Source organism: Haliotis rufescens, unplaced genomic scaffold (genome assembly GCF_023055435.1).
Source record: "Haliotis rufescens isolate VD_foot unplaced genomic scaffold, xgHalRufe1.0.p SCAF_15, whole genome shotgun sequence".
Classification (NCBI taxonomy): domain Eukaryota; kingdom Metazoa; phylum Mollusca; class Gastropoda; order Lepetellida; family Haliotidae; genus Haliotis; species Haliotis rufescens.
Window position 1 is genome coordinate 14,759,873 of NW_025963835.1, and position 19,125 is coordinate 14,778,997.

The window sequence follows — 19,125 nt, forward strand, 5'->3', positions numbered from 1 at the left end:
TTAAGACACGCCATACATGGAGACCTGTCATGCACTGATTAAGACACACCATATAGTGAGACTTGTCATGCACTCATTAAGACACGCCATATAGTGAGACTTGTCATGCACTCATTAAGACACACCATATAGTGAGACTTGCCATGCACTCATTAAGACACACCATATAGTGAGACTTGCCATGCACTGATAAGACACGCCATATAGTGAGACTGGCATGCACTGATTAAGACACGCCATATAGTGAGAATGGCATGCACTGATTAAGACACGCCATATAGTGAGATTGGCATGCACTCATTAAGACACGCCATATAGTGAGATTGGCATGCACTGATTAAGACACACCATATAGTGAGATTGGCTTGTAGTGATTAAGACACGCCATATAGTGAGACTGGCATGCACTGATTAAGACACGCCATATAGTGAGACTGGCATGCACTGATTAAGACGCCATATAGTGAGACTGGCATGCACTGATTAAGACACACCATATAGTGAGACCTGTCATCCACTGATTAAGACACACCATATAGTGAGACTTGTCATGCACTGATTAAGACACGCCATATAGTGAGACTGGCATGCACTAGCTGCTACATGGTTATTTTGATGTGCCCTACTCTCGTACCCGACAAATCCTCCTGGCACAGTGATTTTGCTCGTTGTGATGGCCTTGAATATTCTGCTGACCACTTCGTAATCCGGTCCAGACATCTCCCTGGTCAACTTGCCATCATACTTCTTCTCAATGTCCTCACTGGAAGCATAACATCATTAGCATGACACCCTAACCGAACAAAGTGAGAGAGTTAGTCAGTTGTTGTAAGCAACACTCAGCAATATTCCAGCTATATGATGGCAGCCTGTAAATAATCAAGTCTGGACTAGACAATCTAGTGATTGACATAATGAGCATCGATCCACGCAATTGGGATATAGGATGACATGCACCAACCAAGTCAGTGAGCCTGACCACCCGATCCCATTAGTCGCCTCTTACGACAAGCATTGTCGCCTTTTACGGCAAGCATGGGTTGCTGAATTCCAGATTAGTTTAGTTTCTATTTTGACTACAGCAACTTCCCATAATGTGAGTAGAGTCTCTTGACTGGATCAATGCAATATCCTAAATTAGCTGCATACCAGTCGATAAACAAGGCACGCTTGTTGAACAGTGAGTGAGTTGGGTTTAACGCCGCTTTTAACAGTATTCCTGTTATATCATTGCATGTCAGCTTAATGTGGGAGGAAAGCCCGAAGTGATGCAGGTCTTGGACGTTTACAACTTTGGTGAAACCCACAAGCACGGGTATGGTGCTGACAAACCTAGAAATATAACCAGGGCGAACCGGGGTTCGAACCAACAATCATAGGTTTCTAGGCTTGTTGAAGGGAACATAAGACTAAATATTAACCTCTCTTTACTGGTGTCAATGAAAATTTCATCCTCAAAATTTTCTTTTGTAGATTTGGCGATTTAAAGGTATGAAATAAACAAATCATATTTTGGTATTTTTAATTTTAATTAAGTTTTTAAGAAAATCAAAAAGATCAGGGAGAGCTGTCAACTGTGGACAAGTAACACCTACTCAGTCAGGTTCAGTTCGGCCGACATCTCGTCATCCTTGTTGAAGAGGAGAATGAGGAAGTGGTACCGTGTCTGCCCCTGCTTGATGGGTGGGTCGAGGCTCACCTGTAATAGACATCTTACTGTAAAGACACAATCACAACACGCTACAGACGCAATCACAACACGCTACAGACGCAATCACAACACGCTAAAGACGCATTCACAACACGCTAAAGACGCATTCACAACACGCTACAGACGCAATCACAACACGCTACAGACGCAATAACAACACGCTACAGACGCAATCACACCATGCTACAGACGCATTCACAACACGCTACAGACGCAATCACAACACGCTACAGACGCAATCACAACACGCTAGACGCATTCACAACACGCTACAAACACAATCACAACACGCTACAGACGCAATCACAACACGCTACAGACGCATTCACAACACGCTACAGACGCATTCACAACACGCTACAGACGCAATCACAACACGCTACAGACGCAATCACAACACGTTACAGACGCAATCACAACACGCTACAGACGCAATCACACCAAGCTACAGACGCAATCACACCAAGCTACAGACGCAATCACAACACGCTACAGATGCAATCACAACACGCTACAGACGCATTCACAACACGCTACAGACGCAATCACAACACGCTACAGACGCAATCACAACACGCTACAGACGCATTCAGAACAAGCTACAGACGCAAGCACAACACACTACAGACGCATTCACAACACGCTACAAACACAATCACAACACGCTACAAACGCAATCACAACACGCTACAGACGCAATCACAACACGCTACAGACGCATTCACAACACGCTACAGACGCAATCACAACACGCTACAAACACAATCACAACACGCTACAAACGCAATCACAACACACTACAGACGCATTTACAACACGCTATAGACGCAATCACAACACACTACAGACGCATTTACAACACACTACAGACGCATTCACAACACGCTATAGACGCAATTGATACCAGGATGCCGTCAGGAACAAGACTTTAGAAGATGCAGCCCTAACTAAACTCTTCAGGCCCTCCTTTAAAAAAAACTGCAGCTTATTATGACAAAGAAATAGACACGTAAATTTACAGCAGGCCATTTACGCGAAAGGTCGTTCTGACGTGACCCGTAATGGGATGTCTTCAGATCTTTGTTTAGCGGCAGCGAGAAATCACATCTGATTTTAATGAGATTGATGTCATACTATATGAAACATTATTGCAATAAATCTCAATACAAAAGTCAGGCCAATACCCTTCAGTACTCGACAGGCAGTTTAGCAAAACAATGTATTTTCTCAATTCATTCAATTAAATTAAAAGTCATTACAAAGCAATAACATTAGTTTATATTATGTAACATGAATTGGGAAATTTGTATTTCCAATTTGGGAACAATTACTGACATTTTCTGTAGACTGAATATCGGCCTTTGAGCAGGCATCGATAAGTCCCTTCATACAGTCATATAGGACTATTCCTTCATATATTATTCTTCCATACTGGTATACCTGAATCCTGAACATGGAAAGTTAAAACTGTACCATACACAAAGTACGAGTTTCCATCATCAGTGCGACAGACTAAAGACACCCAACCATACTTATGGCAACCAAGATGTCAGAATCCATGTATGAAAACCCTGTCACTGTCATGACTTATAGTAAATATACTGCTCAAAAGTAGAAGGACCAACTGATTCTAACATATTACTGTAATCATCAGTTATGCCAGGACATAACTTCTCTTGAGTAGTATATTAATATGCCATTCGGAAAATCGGACAAACATGACAAAAAATTAATGTAAAGGTACTGTTTGTATGTTTGTTGTTTAATGCCACACTCAGCAATATTCCAGCTATATAATGGTGGTCTGTAAATCATCGAGTCTGGACCAGACAATCCAGTGATTGACATCATGAGCATCGATCCACGCAATTGGGATATACGATGACATGCACTAATCAAGTCAGCGAGCCTGACCACCCGATCCCGTTAGTCGCCTCTTACAACAAACATAGTCGCCTTTTAAGGCAAGTTCCATTTTAAATACGACCAGACTATGGTAACATATGGTACACATCTCAGGCATAAACAACAATGGTACATAGTGCCGGTAACTACGGTAAATAATAACATTTGAAAAGTGTAAGAAGGGATGCATTTGAGTGTGTGTGAATATTGTTTTGTGCTGCATCAGCTGTTTTGTCCTCTCCAAGCTGGACAAGTCTGGCTGAAGCCAGCCTGCTCTACTTACCACAAAGAACATCTGTCTGCCGTCCTTGTGGGGCAGCAGGAAGAGACGCAGCACTGTGGTATAGGGGATCTTGTAGTCAAATGTTTTACCATGCAACTGCAGAAATGTAGGGTACATCTTCAGGTCATAACGACCTCTGAAAACCAAAATAAATACTTAAAAATGGAAAAATCGAAGATGTGTTATTATCTCTGAATTATTACCTCAAAATAACAAGTCACGGGAAATGGGGTTTACCGTTCAAGATTATTATTATTATATAGCAACCAACAAGCACGTGTGAGTGGCGGCTTGTACTAGTCTGGTCTTATGGTGCTAGACCACTGAGATACCATGCCTCAGTTTAACATGAATACCCCACTCGGACACAGTCTATTGACTCCGAGAATTCCAGTACTTGTTTTAGCCCCTTAATGCCAGGCACCAGGCAGGGTAACAACAAGTACCATCTCTTAACATCTTTTGGTATGACACTGACGAGGATCAAACCACCGACCTTCTGCTCTCCAGGCGCACATGCTATTTCCAAGGCCACGATGGAGGTTTCAAAAGAACAAGTTGGTAATGTCACTGTTGTAATCTAGTTACATCCGGGCTTGACACTGCTCTTACCTTGGTGTGAGACACTGGATCTCCTGTAGCGTGACGATGGATTCGCCAGTTGCCTGGATGATGTCCGCACTCTCCAAAACATTCTTGTAGAATTCCTGGACACAAAGATACAACGAGAATTTACTGCAGGAACATGTTGGATGACTGAGCAGGTTTGGCTTGAAGGAGTGAGTGAGTGAGTTGGGTTTAACGCCGCTTTTAACAGTATTCCAGTTATATTGCGGCGTGTCAGCTTAATATGGGAGGAAAGCCCGAAGTGATGCAGGTCTCAGACTTTAACCACTTCGGTGAAACCCACGAGCACGGGTATGGTGCTGACAAACCTAGAAACATAATCGGGGCGAACCGGGATTCGAACCCACAATCATAGGTTTCTGGCGTGCCCAAGGGACGCAACTCTGCACAGCGAATCGCGGTGCCTTAGACGACTGGGCCACCTGTGCCCCCTTGGCTTGAAGGAAACTCAAACTGTATTTCAGTTATATCACAGTGTGAATGCTTGATGTGGGAGGAGAGCCAGAAGTGATGCAGGCCTCAGGCATTTACCACTTTGATGCAGTCACATCGTGTTGACAAACCTAGATCATAAACTGGGCAAAAGTGGGATTCAAACCCACGGTCATAATTTTCTGGACTGCCTAAGGGACATAACTCTGAAGAGTGAATTGCCACACCTTACACAGATGGGTCACCTGTGCCCCCAATGTTGGATGAACAAATGATGAACAAACGATGAATAAAAGTCTAACGATCAAAGTTTCATCACTTAACATGTGACATTTTTAAATGTCATTTAGTACCCAACAATTGATAAAATACAACACAATATACATAATCAAGTCTAGGCAATGTAGTCCAGTGGTAGTAGATACGCACGAGTGACATACCTTGCTGTCAGGGCATGTATGTTTGTTTGTTTGTTTGTTGTTTAACGCAGCACTCCGCAATATTCAAGCTATATGCCGGCGGTCTGTAAATAATCAAGTCTGGACCAGACAAACCAGTGATTGACATCATGAGCATCAATTAACATGACTGTAATATGATGACATGCATCAACCAAGTCAGAGAGCCTGATCACCTGATCCCGTTAGTTGCCTGTTACAACAAGAATGGGTTGCTAAGAACTACTCTAACCCAAAGACTATATTCATAAGTCTTGATGGATCAACCCGTTTCTTCTACTGCTGTTGCAAAACAGTCTGGCTTTGGTCTGAAGTGCTGGATAGTGAATGAGAACAAAGCAGAATACCTGTACAGGATCATTCTCGGCGTCCCTGTTGTCAGCAGGTATGTGGAAACGCATCTCCGTAAGCGAGACGGCAGCGTCATCATTCAAGTGAAATTCCAAGGTCACCTCATTCTTTGCTGTTGTTGAGTGAGATACATTTGTCAGGGGGACCTCAAAAGACATGGACTTGTCCACTTCAAAAGTCAGTGCGTTACCTGAAATAACATATATTATGTTACACTTATATGCACAATCTGCAATTTCTAGGATAAACAATCATGTTTATGACAGATTCAATCAATGATTAATAAGACACATGGTGAATGAGTATGATTTTACGTCACTTTTAGCAATACTCCAGCAATATCACGACGGGGAAATTAACTGGTTCTTTATATTTTAAGTAAATGAACTGGTTTTGATTGTTTGTCAACATGTCAACTTTTTGAATATGTTGTAACAGGTATTGGCCTGACATTTGTATTGCAATATTTATTGCAAAAATGACTCATAAATTGAGATGCGTACAACATATGGCATGTGTTCTTTCATCTGTAATATGCTATGCACCTGAATAAAAATAACACAAATGACTTAAAGTTATTTTAAATCTGAAATGGGCCCAAGATAGGACTCTATACACACACATTATTAACAACTTTGTGTTTTTCTGCCATTACGTTGGATGTTGCTATGGTCACAACACATGCGTCATACACATTTTATACATGGAAACAGGTTGCGAATACTTTCCCATTTTCATTCACAGGAATCTAAAGTTCCTATTTTTTCTAAGTTCCGACTATCATATTTTCAATTCAACAAAAGCACAATATACCAAAATTTGCCAAACGCACTCATTAATATTTCAAATCGTGGTATTCTGGTAACACACCCCTATTAATGTCCTACCTTGAAAATGGGCGATACCGTAGTTCCAGCCTTTCAACGAGACATCCACTTTCTCCAATGAAGTCTCATAGAAGTTGGACACAAATCCTGACAGCTTCTCGAAATCCTACAAAGAGGAAGATGATGTTTATTTTCAGTTACAGTGACACATGTATTCCACAGGGGAAGATTTAACAATTTCATATGAAGCCAGCTGGTCCTGTTCCTTCCAAAAGTTAATGGCCCTCTTCCAAACTAACTGGCCCAAAACAAATTATTGGAGGCCACGACAGAGTTACCGAGTCCCCAAAAATTTTAGAACTCCTCACCCCTAAAACTTCCTTTGCTGCACTCAGAGTTAATATCTTGGCTTCCATTTGCCTCATTTTGTGGCGAGTTTATGAGCAAATAAAGATGTTGTTGTTGTTGTACAGAACATTAAAAAATGGCCCCAGTTGTGTCAGTCTACCGAGACGACCTTTGAGCCAACCATTCACGTGCCCTCATCCACTGAAATATTTACTAATCGAAATAACATGGTTCATAAGCAGTGTCCAATTAAAAAAGACAAACATACGCAGAGAAGGGGTGAAATTTTGACTAGCCAGACAGGCTATCTACTTTATGTTTCAGCAAGCCTTACGTAAATTTCACTGGCCATGGTCCAATGGGCCAGAAGTTAAATTGACCCGTTTCACTGACAATTAAGATTCCCCCCACAATACACCCCTGGACTCTTTTCAGTACATTCACGCGTCAATGTATTATGACCAAAGTACTCACACCCTCTTAATCCCTACAAAAAGTTCGTCACATTTGTGCTGGTAAACAAACATCTCTAACAGCTGATAGTGGTGAAATGAATTGAGTATGCAGAGATCATCTGATGCTAACCCTAATTGGATCTTTCGAGTTATCAATGGGATAAAAAGAGTTACAATACCACAGGGCGGGTTTTCTCTTCAACATTTTCGTCAAGTCTGTACGAAATAATGAAGAGGGTGTTTTATCATTACCAATCAGAGACCTTGCATCACTAACTAATGGATATTGTAACACTGTGAATTGAAAGCATGGCTCATTATCAGCATAGTCTTGCTGTAGACAATGGTAGAATGTTCCATGTCATCAGTGCATTAACAATTTGCTCTTCATGATATATTACACATGAAAATAAATTGTGAAAAAAATGACAAATATCGCAATTTAGGGGAGGACAAGCGTAATAGCATAATTATGCAAAAACTATTACTGTATGCCCAGATCGTAATGGTTGGTATCTGCATGTGACAGTTTTAACTTCAGCTTTGACATCTTCCTGAGGCAAGGGAGATAACTGACTTAAAAAGTCCACCAACCACCATTGTCGAACTGGGCTGGAATGTGGAGTTACATTTTGGCTGGACTAATGAGTCTATGCATAGTCCAATCAAAATTCCGAGACAAAATCGACATCCGGTTCATAAAAAACAAGGCAACCACCTTGCCAAAGCAGCATGTGTACCGTCAACTGGGCGTGGACATATTTTCCAAATCTTTTCATAAAGGTACTCAAGCGATTTGATGTACTTAGCGAGGGAAAACCCACATTATTACAATAAATCTTTATTATCAAAAAATCGTCTTGACCGAATCACCACATAGATCAAAATCTATTAAATCTTAACTGCAATTTATATACATACATGCATCTTCCCGAGGCAAGGGAATTGACTGACTATAAAAGTCCTTGCTGAACTAGGTTGGTATTATGGAGTTACATTTTGGCTGGACTAACGAGTCTATGCATAGTCCAATCAAAATCTTGCAACGAAATCGAAATCCGGTTCATAAACTGTCATGCAGATTTCGGTCAATTGCAGGATTTGCAAGCATGCACACTGCCAACACGTTGTCAACAGATATTTTCCTAATCTTTACATGTTTTTAATAAAGGTGCTCACGTGATTTGATGCACTTCGCGATGCAAGATCTGTTTGATCACAATACAGATATTTATTATCGGTCAGACCGTCTTGATTGGGCGCCGCCATTTTGTTTGAAGCAAATGCAAGTGATACGTGAGGTGGAATCTGATTGGTCAGAAGAAGGGACATAACTCATTATAGCCACCTGTGGCGCTACAATCGAGCCAAGGAATTCCAGCCTCATTCGGCAAGGGTGGAAACTGGACTTTTAAAGTCAGTTAACTCTCTTGCCTCGGGAAGATGACTTACATGATGCAAAAGACTAGCCATGCTCAATTATACAACAGTATCCACATCCTCCAAAACTTACCGTTTCTTTGAAGCCATCGTATCTGTGGATTGTATCGTTGTTAAGCTTGAACTTGAGGCAATAGCCACGTGCCCTCTTCAGCCACTGCGCCTTTGTGATGTCATTGCTCTGGTACTGGTCCACCTTGCCAGTCTTGGTGTTCTTGAAGATCACGCTGTTGCTCTGCAGCTTCAGACGCCCAGGGTTCTGAAACACTCATACTCAAAGTCAATCTCATCAAAATAGAATCTTAGTTCTCGCTACCAGTAAACAAAGACATAGGACATCCCATCAGAGTTACAGATAAGCAGCATATTTACGTAAAATACCCACCAAAATATTCAAAACCCAATTATTTTCAATAAACTTGCGTACAGAAATGCATGCTTTAAATGAAAAACTCAAATGTATAAATACGGCTCACGTAAATACCCAATTAAGCTTTTTCAGCATGCATGCAATGGAGCTAATTTCTGAAACACAATTATGGACTTATTTACTTTCAAAGTCAAGCTTATATTTTTACAGGTGAGGTGAAATGGGGTTTAACATCGCGTCCAAGATTATTGCACTTATATAGCGATGTGCATGTACATGTGTGTGTTTGTGTGGCTGCTTGTACTAGTCTGAACTGATGCCGATTTATAGTGCTAGCTCACTGAGATACCATGCCGCAGTTTAACATGAATACCCCACTCAGACACAGTATACTGACTCCGAGCCAACCAGTCCTTGTTTTAGCCCCATAATGCCGAGCGCCAGACAGGGTAACAACAAGTACCATCTTTTAACGACTTTTGGTATGACGCGGCCGGGGATCGAACCCCGGACCTTCCTCTCTCCGGGCGGACGCTCTACCACTAGACCACTGAGGCAGTCTATATATTTAAAACAGTTATATACATCCAAAACATTATTTCGCTTTTTTAAATCTTAAAATGTTTTCTAATTCGGGGGAAAAATCCAATAGAGTGATGAATAGATGAGTGAAAAAATAATGGTTACTCAATGAAAAATGTAATAACCCAATTAAAATAGAAACCAGCAGTAGAAACTAACAGTTTTAGTCCACTTGTCCTTGTAATGATAACATGTAGCAAAACCCTTAAAAAGGGCAAACTTCTACTAGTCCTTAGGATACCTTAACTATTGAGCAGTTTGGTAAGGACTATAGAACTAGTGCCAATTTCTAGCGATGTATATTGTGGTCGCCTCTGTACTCTGTCAGCGACAATGTCTATGTCCATAACAAACTCTTAATCTCGGAGCTGCTTGTGTCACCAATCAGTCTATTGAAATGCTCGTGGCTCACCCGGCTGTTCAAAAATTGAAGGCAATTTACCGGATTAGGTACTGCCACCTTGTCCTCAATTTACACCTTCAATGAACAATAGTAAGACAGTGATTGGGCTATAGTATCATCGAAACTGTTTGAAAACATTGATAACAATGTGACAACACTCTACCAGAACCATTTTTCAACCAATGTTCAATGCAAAATCACAGATATCAGATGACAGCAAGTGACTCTTGTATCTGTATGTCAATAAAAGTGTATCAATAATATATTTATAACATGTAATTACTTATGTTATCATGGTTATGTATTTTATTTTGCTTATGAGATGATTAACATTGTACATACAGTATATATATACAATGAACATTTGTTATTTATCGAGTAACATGTGGTTATGTGACTTGATCCAATGTCTGACAATCGAAATGCTTAAATAACTATGTACATATAGCAATAAAATAAAAGTTGCGGTCGTCCTTTAGTTTGTTATAACCGTAGTTTACTGTATGTATAAAAAAAATTAAAACCCAACAGCATAACAACACTGTGCTTAACACCCCTGCCTTTTCACCTTTCTTACCAAAACATCTTACATACAGTCAAGTCTCGTTAATCCGACACTCGTTAATCCGACAATCGGCTTTATCCAACACTAATGATGGGAACCAATTAAATCAGTGCTATTTAGACCCGTTAATCCGACAGTCTTGTACTCCGACTCCGACACACCTAACTTGCAACGAATTACCGAAAATCACTCATTAATCAGTCTCGTTAATCCGACACAGTGATCAGCGTACTCAGTGGCCATCTGCCCACGAGTACACAGCCAGTGTTTTGATGCGAGGCGAGTCGGCTGGTAGCTGCATATTACAAAGCTGCAGAGATAAACTTGCTTAACAATAAACAATTAAAACTTTAAATAGAGAAAACAGGATAATTCACATGCTTAGATTACCTCAATCTTATTAAAATCAGATACAAGTTCTCGCTATCGACGAGGCCATCCCATTACAAGTCACGTCAGAACAACCTTTCGCGAACTATGACCGACCAATGAAATGACCAACAGGAAGACGACGTTAGCCACTTAGAAAGCAGCTTTCTTAAGCTTTGGGTACCAGTTTCAAAGTTGCGACTTCCATTCCAGACTATGCTTTTTAAAGTATTTTGAATTTGTCATACAGTCCGTAACAGTTGTTTTGTGTTAAACTTTAGAGGTTGCATGATTAGAAAACATATTCCGCCAACAATGTAACATAACAATATGAATATATATTTTATATTTTTTATAACGTGTTTGAATCCTTATCTATTGTGTAGTTATCCGATTTTCGATCACGAACGTTGATACTACTAAATTTCGTTTATCAGACATACTCGTTAATCCGACACAATCATATTCAACCATCGATGTCGGATTAACGGGACTTGATTGTATATATAATTACGATCAAATGAAGACATCAACATTCCATACAATCTACTGAAGTGAACAATTACATAAGCGGTTCTCGCTCAATGCAACTGAGATGTGCATGTCTCACTGTTGTGAGCTTATGAGACACTGAGGCAGCACATGAACAGGAGAAACTTTGAAGATAGCGTAAACAATATTTTAAGCAAGATTATTTAAAAATATGTCTACCCACTGGTAAAATATACCAAATAGGCTGGTTTCGATGGGGTAAACATGTTCTGAATACCAAAAGATGTCAAAAGAGTGATAACGTGTGAGTAAATTCGGTAAGACTTACAGGCGTATTAGTGCCGTAGCCAGCCGGGGAGGCAGGGGGTGGGGGGGCAGTTGCCCACCTAGATTTCTCATAGAAACAGTTTTATTTAAATCAAGTTGGGACAAGTGATACCTGTACAAATATTTGTCCCCCTGTCAAAAAAAGTTAACTTTTTGCGTAACCCCTCTTAAAGTACATATGATTAAAAATGTTAAAAGGATTGAGCAGCAATGCATGCATATATAACTTTTGGAGGGGATATACGGGTGGAAGTCTTTCTGTAAATTCAATGGTTTAAAAAAATCATGTGGAGCCCTGTTGACTTACAAGATGTCCCCTGAATTCCTGGACAACATCTGGGTATTCTTGAATGTCACTCATGTTGATGGCAGAAATATTAGACACTCTGTTCCCTCGGCTGAAACAAATTGCTTTTCTGGATGAACAGTATCAGCTCCAGCCCCAACTCCCTACAAAGAAAAAACGAAACAGCAATAACTATAAAACTTCCAAATACAGATACTTGTCTGGTTGAAATATTGGGAGAAAACACTTTTGATTGAAGCTGCAATGCTTTAGTTTTGTTGGTGATTGTTGACATCTTATGATCTTATCACGTTCATTTGAACAACATTCACAAAACAGCTCTTCATGAACAAATAATTTCATACTTTGAAGTTTACACTGTTTCTCTCATGCTGACTCGCAAGCTCGAAGGTTCACACAGTTTAACCAGCGCTTTTAAATCGTTCACATTTTAATGAACCCATCCAAACTGACGTTAAATTCTTAAATACAAAACACCTACATGATAATATTAACTTTTCAATACTTTAGACTAACGGCACACAAAATATGTACATATCAATAAATGTTTATTATAAGGGTGAAAAGTGCAACAGAATATAACGACATAATATATAGAGAGATCTAGGCCTATAGGGCTGACATGAAATGTGAAAACAAGTGAACACAATTTTGCAGTTGAACAAATTGTGAGACATATTCTGTTGGTTACCTGAACAATACTTTGGTCGAACCCTGATTTAGACTGTATTCACTTCATTTACACCACGGCACATATTATAAGGGGGTGGTCGTGAAAATATAATGTCGGCAATGGTATTCCTGGTGAACCAGCATTATTCATACGAGAATATGGCGGGAAATAATCTCAAGTGAAGAAAGTGTGTCGCAATACATGTCAGGTACACATAGTTGTATCACAGTTAACAAGAGTTTATTACCTGTAATACGTATATATTCACATGTTTAATCTTCTGTGCAACTTCTTTTTAAATGCCCAAAATATAAAATTGTCAGAATCTACTTTTGTCCTGTTTTTGATGACCAAAGCACGTTTATCCGCAGGAAACAGATGGCGCTGCGAGTAGTTGCTCCGCACAGCGATGTTGCTGTAACACGATATACGGAGTTTACAAAGATAAGAGTTTCAATTAAAAACCATAAATGTATGCTGTTACTTGTTCTTAACTCAATTTATACCAACAACTAAAAGATCTCCCAAGCCATCAGATTGTTTTTGTACACTGAATTGCATTACCATTCACCAATCTTACAGCAGCGAGGGCCTTCTTTCAATTTTATAATTTTATTGCAGTGTAATCTTACACAGTGTTTTTAGCAATATGAAACACTAACAATATGAAACACTAGCAATATGAAACACTAACAAAGTGTACCAAACGAAAACAATCAAGATGAATAAATAAGTTAATTATTTGAAAAAAATGGAGCATAAATTTATGTACGCACAGTCGCACATACACAGCGTCAGAGTAAAAAGAATGAGTGAGTGAGTTGGGTTTAACGCCGCTTTTAACAGTATTCCAGTTATATCGCGGCATGTCAGCTTAATGTGGGAGGAAAGCCCGAAGTGATGCAGGTCTCAGACGTTTACCACTTTGGTGAAACCCACGAGCACGGGTATGGTGCTGACAAACCTAGAAACATAATTGGGGCGAACCTGGATTCGAACCCAAAATCATAGGTTTCTGGCGTGCCCAAGGGACGAAACTCTGCACAGCGAATCGCGGCGCCTTAGACGACTGGGCCAACCGTGCCCCCAGAGTAAAAGAATGGGTGGGTGTTGTGTTACGCCGCATTCATCAGTGTCACCGTCAGATTGGCCGCGATCAAGTCTGGACCGGACAAACCTGTGATTGATAGCGCGAGACCCAGCGGGGGCACAACAGAGTAGTGTGAGTGAGTTAAAATTTAACGTCGCATCGGCATTATTAATTAGGCCAAGTTAATATATTTACAATTTAGTTATTTATTTTTAAATTTTAGTTTTATTTAAAAACAAGTTGTGAAACATATTTGAGCATTCTATATTTAGAAACAATTTATGAAACATATTTGAGCATTACAATATGATGTATACAGTTTTCAAACACGGGCTACAGGCAACCAGTAACCAAAGCTAGGCCACCTCGCTGGGTACTGACAGTACCTCTGCTTCCTGCATGATACACCAGCAGGATTTACGGCATCACTTTAGCTACTGGTGGTTGTACTAACCAATATTAAAAAATACTCAGCAATGAGTCAGCTTAACACTGGTTGATGATAATTACATCGATTGTGATAGGATTACGTGTCACACAGGGTGACAATAAATTTACGATACTTTAACCCCCTGGACAGAGCCTCCAGTAATGTCAGTTGATAATAGCATCACACCAAATTTTAAAAACAAGCAATTATTTATTCACATACATATTTTAAATTATTATAAAGACCAATTTCTTTCAAATAGCTGATAATAAGATGCCAGCTGACACGGGAAAAGAGATCTTACAGATTTAGGCTTTGATAATGTGAATCCCTTGCGATTGCAAAGTCCACACAGTCAAGCAGTGTATGCTTGACGGTGAACCTTTCATCACAAGGGATACACTTAGGAGGTTCGTCCTCATCTGTCTTAAGCAGATATTCGTGTGTAATCCGACTGTGGCCAATACAACATCGTCGTAAAACGACTTCGTCATGTCTTGACTGACAACCCAAGTAGGTTTGACCGATTGTTTGTTTTAATTCGTGAAATTCATTGCTTCCTACCTGGGTGTCCCATCTCTTTTGCATGAGATCCCGAGTATAACTTTTAATCGTTGTTTTGAAATCGCTGTACGGGATAAGTAACGGAGATAACGGTTTGTCGAGAGCTGCTTTAGCTGCAGCATCGGCTTTTGAGTTACCTGTTTTGCCTACATGACTTGGTAACCAGCAAAAGACAATGTCGCATTGGCCAGTAGAAAGATCATTGAAAAGTTCTAAACTGTCTAGGATTATAGGATGATTTGGGGAGACACTTTTAAGTGCCTGAAGGCATGACAATGAATCGGAGAATACGAGGATTTTTTTAGATTGGTTTTGATGTTTGATATAGGTCAAAGCTGTTAAGATATCTTTGGCCTCAGCGGTAAAAATTGAACTAGAATCTGGTATTCTTGAGGAGACAGTTCTGGATCCAATGATGGTGCCACCATCCTTGGACCAGTCTGTTAAAATTCCCCTTTGAGAATCATATTGAGTTCGCAATTGGTTGTACGCTTGTTGATAAATCAAAGGATTTATTTCGGATTTTGTTTAGTTTGGTTAGAGTGAGGTCTACCTCTGGTTACACCTTCTGCCAGGGGAGGAGGAGACAGAAGACGGTAAGGTGATATAATATTTAGATCCTTTTAGCTGCAGCAATGTGGGGTTGAATTCAATTTGTGGACAAATTTTGAAACAGGTTTTCAAACTGAGGGTGGAAAACGCAATTGTATGCTGGATTTGATTTATTTTAATGCAATTTAGTAATGTATTGCAGTGAAAGTTTAATGCGGCGCTGTTCGAGTGAAGGTTCACAAGCCTCCACATACAAACTGTCCACGGGAGAGGTCCTAAAAGCTCCAAGACAGAGTCTTAGGGCTTGATGGTGTCCATTTTTTCGAGTTTGGACGGTAAGACTTACACCCCTATCCCCCCTTAAAAGTAGATATGATATAAAAAAAAGGATTGAGCGGCAATGCCTGCATATATAACCTTTGGAGGGGGATATACGGGCGGAAGTCTTTCCGTAAATTCAATAGTTTAAGAATAATTATGGGGAGCCCTGTGTTGTCGGCCCCTACTGCAGTGTCATGAGATTGCCCTAGAGCAGTATATAATTTATGGAGTGAAAATGTTTCGTTATTGTCCGCACCATTATCAGAGATAAAATTTACTTTTTTTCTTTTCCTGCTGTTTTTGAAACCTCTGAAATTGAGGATTATAGTTTGATGATGAGGAATGGTTTGCCAAAGTGTCACCAAGTTCGTTGGCAATTTCGGATTTAGTAGTAAAAGTATATTCCATATTTGGATCCTTTTCCCTTAATCTTTTGAATCATGTTCCACACCTTGGACATGGGTGTGCGGGAATTGATTTGGGATACATAGTTCCTCGATGATTGACGTTTATTCTGCTGAAATGTACGACTCGCTTCATCTTCCCAAAGCAAGGGAGTTAACTGACTTTAATAGTCCAGTTTCTACCCTTTCCGAACTAGGCTGGTTTAATGGAGTTACATTTTGGCTGGACTAACGAGTTTATGCATAGTCCAATCAAAATCGCGCAACGAAATCGAAATCAGGTTCGTAAACTGTCGTGTAGATTTCGGTTGATTGCAGGATTTGCAAAGCATGTGCACCGCCAAGTCTTTGTCAACAGATATTTTCCTAATCTTTAAATGTTTGTTATCAAGGTGCTCACGTGATGTGATGCAGTTCGCAATGTAAGACCCGTTTTATCACACTATAAATCTATAAATTATCTATCAGATCGTCTTGACAGGACGCCGCCATTTTGTTTGATACAAATGCAAGTGATAGTAGAGGCTCAGAAGTGACATGACTCGTAACAACCACTGGTGGCTCTACGATCGAGCCCAGGAATTACAGCCTAGTTCGGCAAGGGTTGAAACTGGACTTTTATAGTCAGTTAGCTCTCTTGCCTCGGGAAGATGGTCTCGCTTTGGCGCCCGTGATTTTAACATTATTCAAGTTGTGGGCAGTGGCATGTCGTCGGTAATATTTCTCAGCTTTCTTCCTATTTTTTCTAGCTTGTTTACACATATGAGGGTTTGCAGAGGACTTCAGGTTTTAGTTTTTCAGTACAGAGTGCTTGGAATAATGACCGGTTGGCCTTTGTAAAGTTTCACTTTGTTGAAGGTGCTTCGTCAGACGGGTTAATAGTTGTAAGTTGTGTTGGAAAATGGCCACTTCCACAAAGGTCATCATGAACCGACCATTCGAATTCAATTAAAATATTTGAATCTGTCAGTGAAAGGTCAAGGGCAGAGTATGTGCCAGTGGCAGGATGCGGATAGGTATTAGTACCGTTACTGAAGTTGCCTTTGAGGTGGCCTTTGGTGTTTGCAGCTGTTCTTTCTGCTGCTTCTTTTTCAATAATTTCTTTTCCCTGTTTGAAAGTTTAATTGGTTCTGGTTTTGGTGTTAGTTTAGGAGGCTGAGACTCAACATTTTTTACAGTTTGGCGTTTGGGAGGAGTCACAGACGAAGGTGTCACAGTTGGCCTAACGAGCGAAGCTGTAGGAAGTGGCTGGACAAACTTGACCCATGTCAGAACAGTCTGGCAGTCGATAGAGGTAGTGGTGACAGAAGGACAGCAGCAGAATAAGAAATGACAGAGGTGGTTGCAATAGCACCAACAACCCTCTGTTTTGCTTCATGGTAGGAGAGATTGTGTTCAACTTTGACCTTCATTTGGTGATTGGCGTTTCCACACGGGGCAGAAATTAGACAAGGCCATATGGTTTCCACCGCAGTTTGCACACTTCACATCCTTCCTGCAGTCAATGGCCTCGTGCTTGTCACCGCAGAGGTACCAAACAGTAGAGGCATGGCAGGACTTGGATCCATGTGCAAACGCTTGGCATGTATAGCACCTGAGTGGATTGGGGATGTACACCTCCACTCCAATGCTACAGTAGCCGGCTTTGATTGATTTTGGAATTTTAGAACGGGCGAAAGTGAAGAGATAGGTGTTGATCTCTACAACCATACCATCCTTTTTTACAGAAAATCGTTTGAGAGCTGTGACAGATTGTTGGGCAAGTTCTTTGGTGATTTCATCCTCGGTCATGCCAGACTGGCAGCGAGCCCTGTCGCGGACAATTCCCTTGCATTAGTTCAGTGCCCTGTGTTCAGAGACAGAAACCTTGATATTTACAAACTCTTTTAATTTCAGAAGATTGATGGATTGTTGTCTCCATGCACATTCCACAAGGAGAGAACCGAATCGAGGCTTGGTGACATTTGTAACCTCTCCGCAGATAGCAGGGATACTTTTAGAGGATTCGAACGGATTCAGTTTTATGGGTTCTTTGTCACAAGCTTCGATAATCAAAAACGTGGCCAATAGTCAGATCGCTTGGTGGTATTTTCGTCAGGTGAATTGTCAGACTCAATATTGAACCAGGGTGTTGGGAAGCCATGTCGAAAGGAAAGAGATTCAGCACCCCTTTTCCCCACCCACCATGGATTGTCTATAAGGACAGTCATATGCTGCAGCGGATCTCCAAGCTGCAAAGACCGAGGATAATGGGGTGGTATACTCCAGCAAAGCAAGCCATAACTATCTACGAAACTAAAGGTCAGGCCCATGACAATCAACTGGAGACGTACAGAATTCGGAGGTCAGCATCACCAGATTGGCCCATGACCCACTGCCTTCTGGGCATAGGGCTCTAAGCAGGTTTTATAGATTCATTCATATATATTAGACATTTTGAATAGATTTATTTTTAAATACCAAATGTTTGTGCGAAATAGTTTATGCTCAGGGCATGACATGACCAGCCGATTGATAGAATCGGGCCCATTCTACCGCCCGTGTAGGCAAAGTTAGGGTCGGAGTGGTGTGTTGGACTAAGCAGTAACCACCTCAACCACCAGACCCCCTTCCTCTGCCCACACAGGATCGCAGCCCATGGCAAACAGGCTGCCCAATTCGGTCGCCTTTCACGACCAGCAGTGGGGTACTTAGGACACATTCTTGTTTATCTGACCCGGGTCCCAACGGGAACACAAAAGAGTAATAATTCGCGATTTCCGTGTACGTACTTCATATAACACAGTCGGGCGATTTGCGGGTTTACCATGTTCCTCAAGATGTTAAGGTATACAGTAGA

General features: G+C 40.7%; 1 protein-coding gene across 2 annotated transcripts in view; it reads right to left on the bottom strand.

The window, feature by feature from the left end:
* Positions 1–13,323, bottom strand: part of LOC124124250 (FACT complex subunit SSRP1-like) — a 29,977-nt gene extending 16,654 nt beyond the window's left edge. Inside the window, exons 1-9 of one of the 2 annotated variants that reach the window (XM_046487382.2) lie at positions 13,173–13,323; positions 12,253–12,395; positions 8,911–9,096; positions 6,655–6,760; positions 5,764–5,957; positions 4,512–4,606; positions 3,900–4,035; positions 1,596–1,699; positions 635–763 (exon numbers count right to left, since the gene is read on the bottom strand). In XM_046487382.2, the coding sequence (XP_046343338.2) occupies positions 635–763; positions 1,596–1,699; positions 3,900–4,035; positions 4,512–4,606; positions 5,764–5,957; positions 6,655–6,760; positions 8,911–9,096; positions 12,253–12,306 (1,004 nt within the window). In that variant the 5' untranslated portion in view covers positions 12,307–12,395; positions 13,173–13,323. Of the gene's footprint in view, positions 1–634; positions 764–1,595; positions 1,700–3,899; positions 4,036–4,511; positions 4,607–5,763; positions 5,958–6,654; positions 6,761–8,910; positions 9,097–12,252; positions 12,396–12,943; positions 13,071–13,172 lie in introns of those variants that run through there. The other variant, XM_046487383.2, reaches the window with a different exon arrangement.
* Between the last annotated feature and the right edge of the window lie 5,802 nt (positions 13,324–19,125).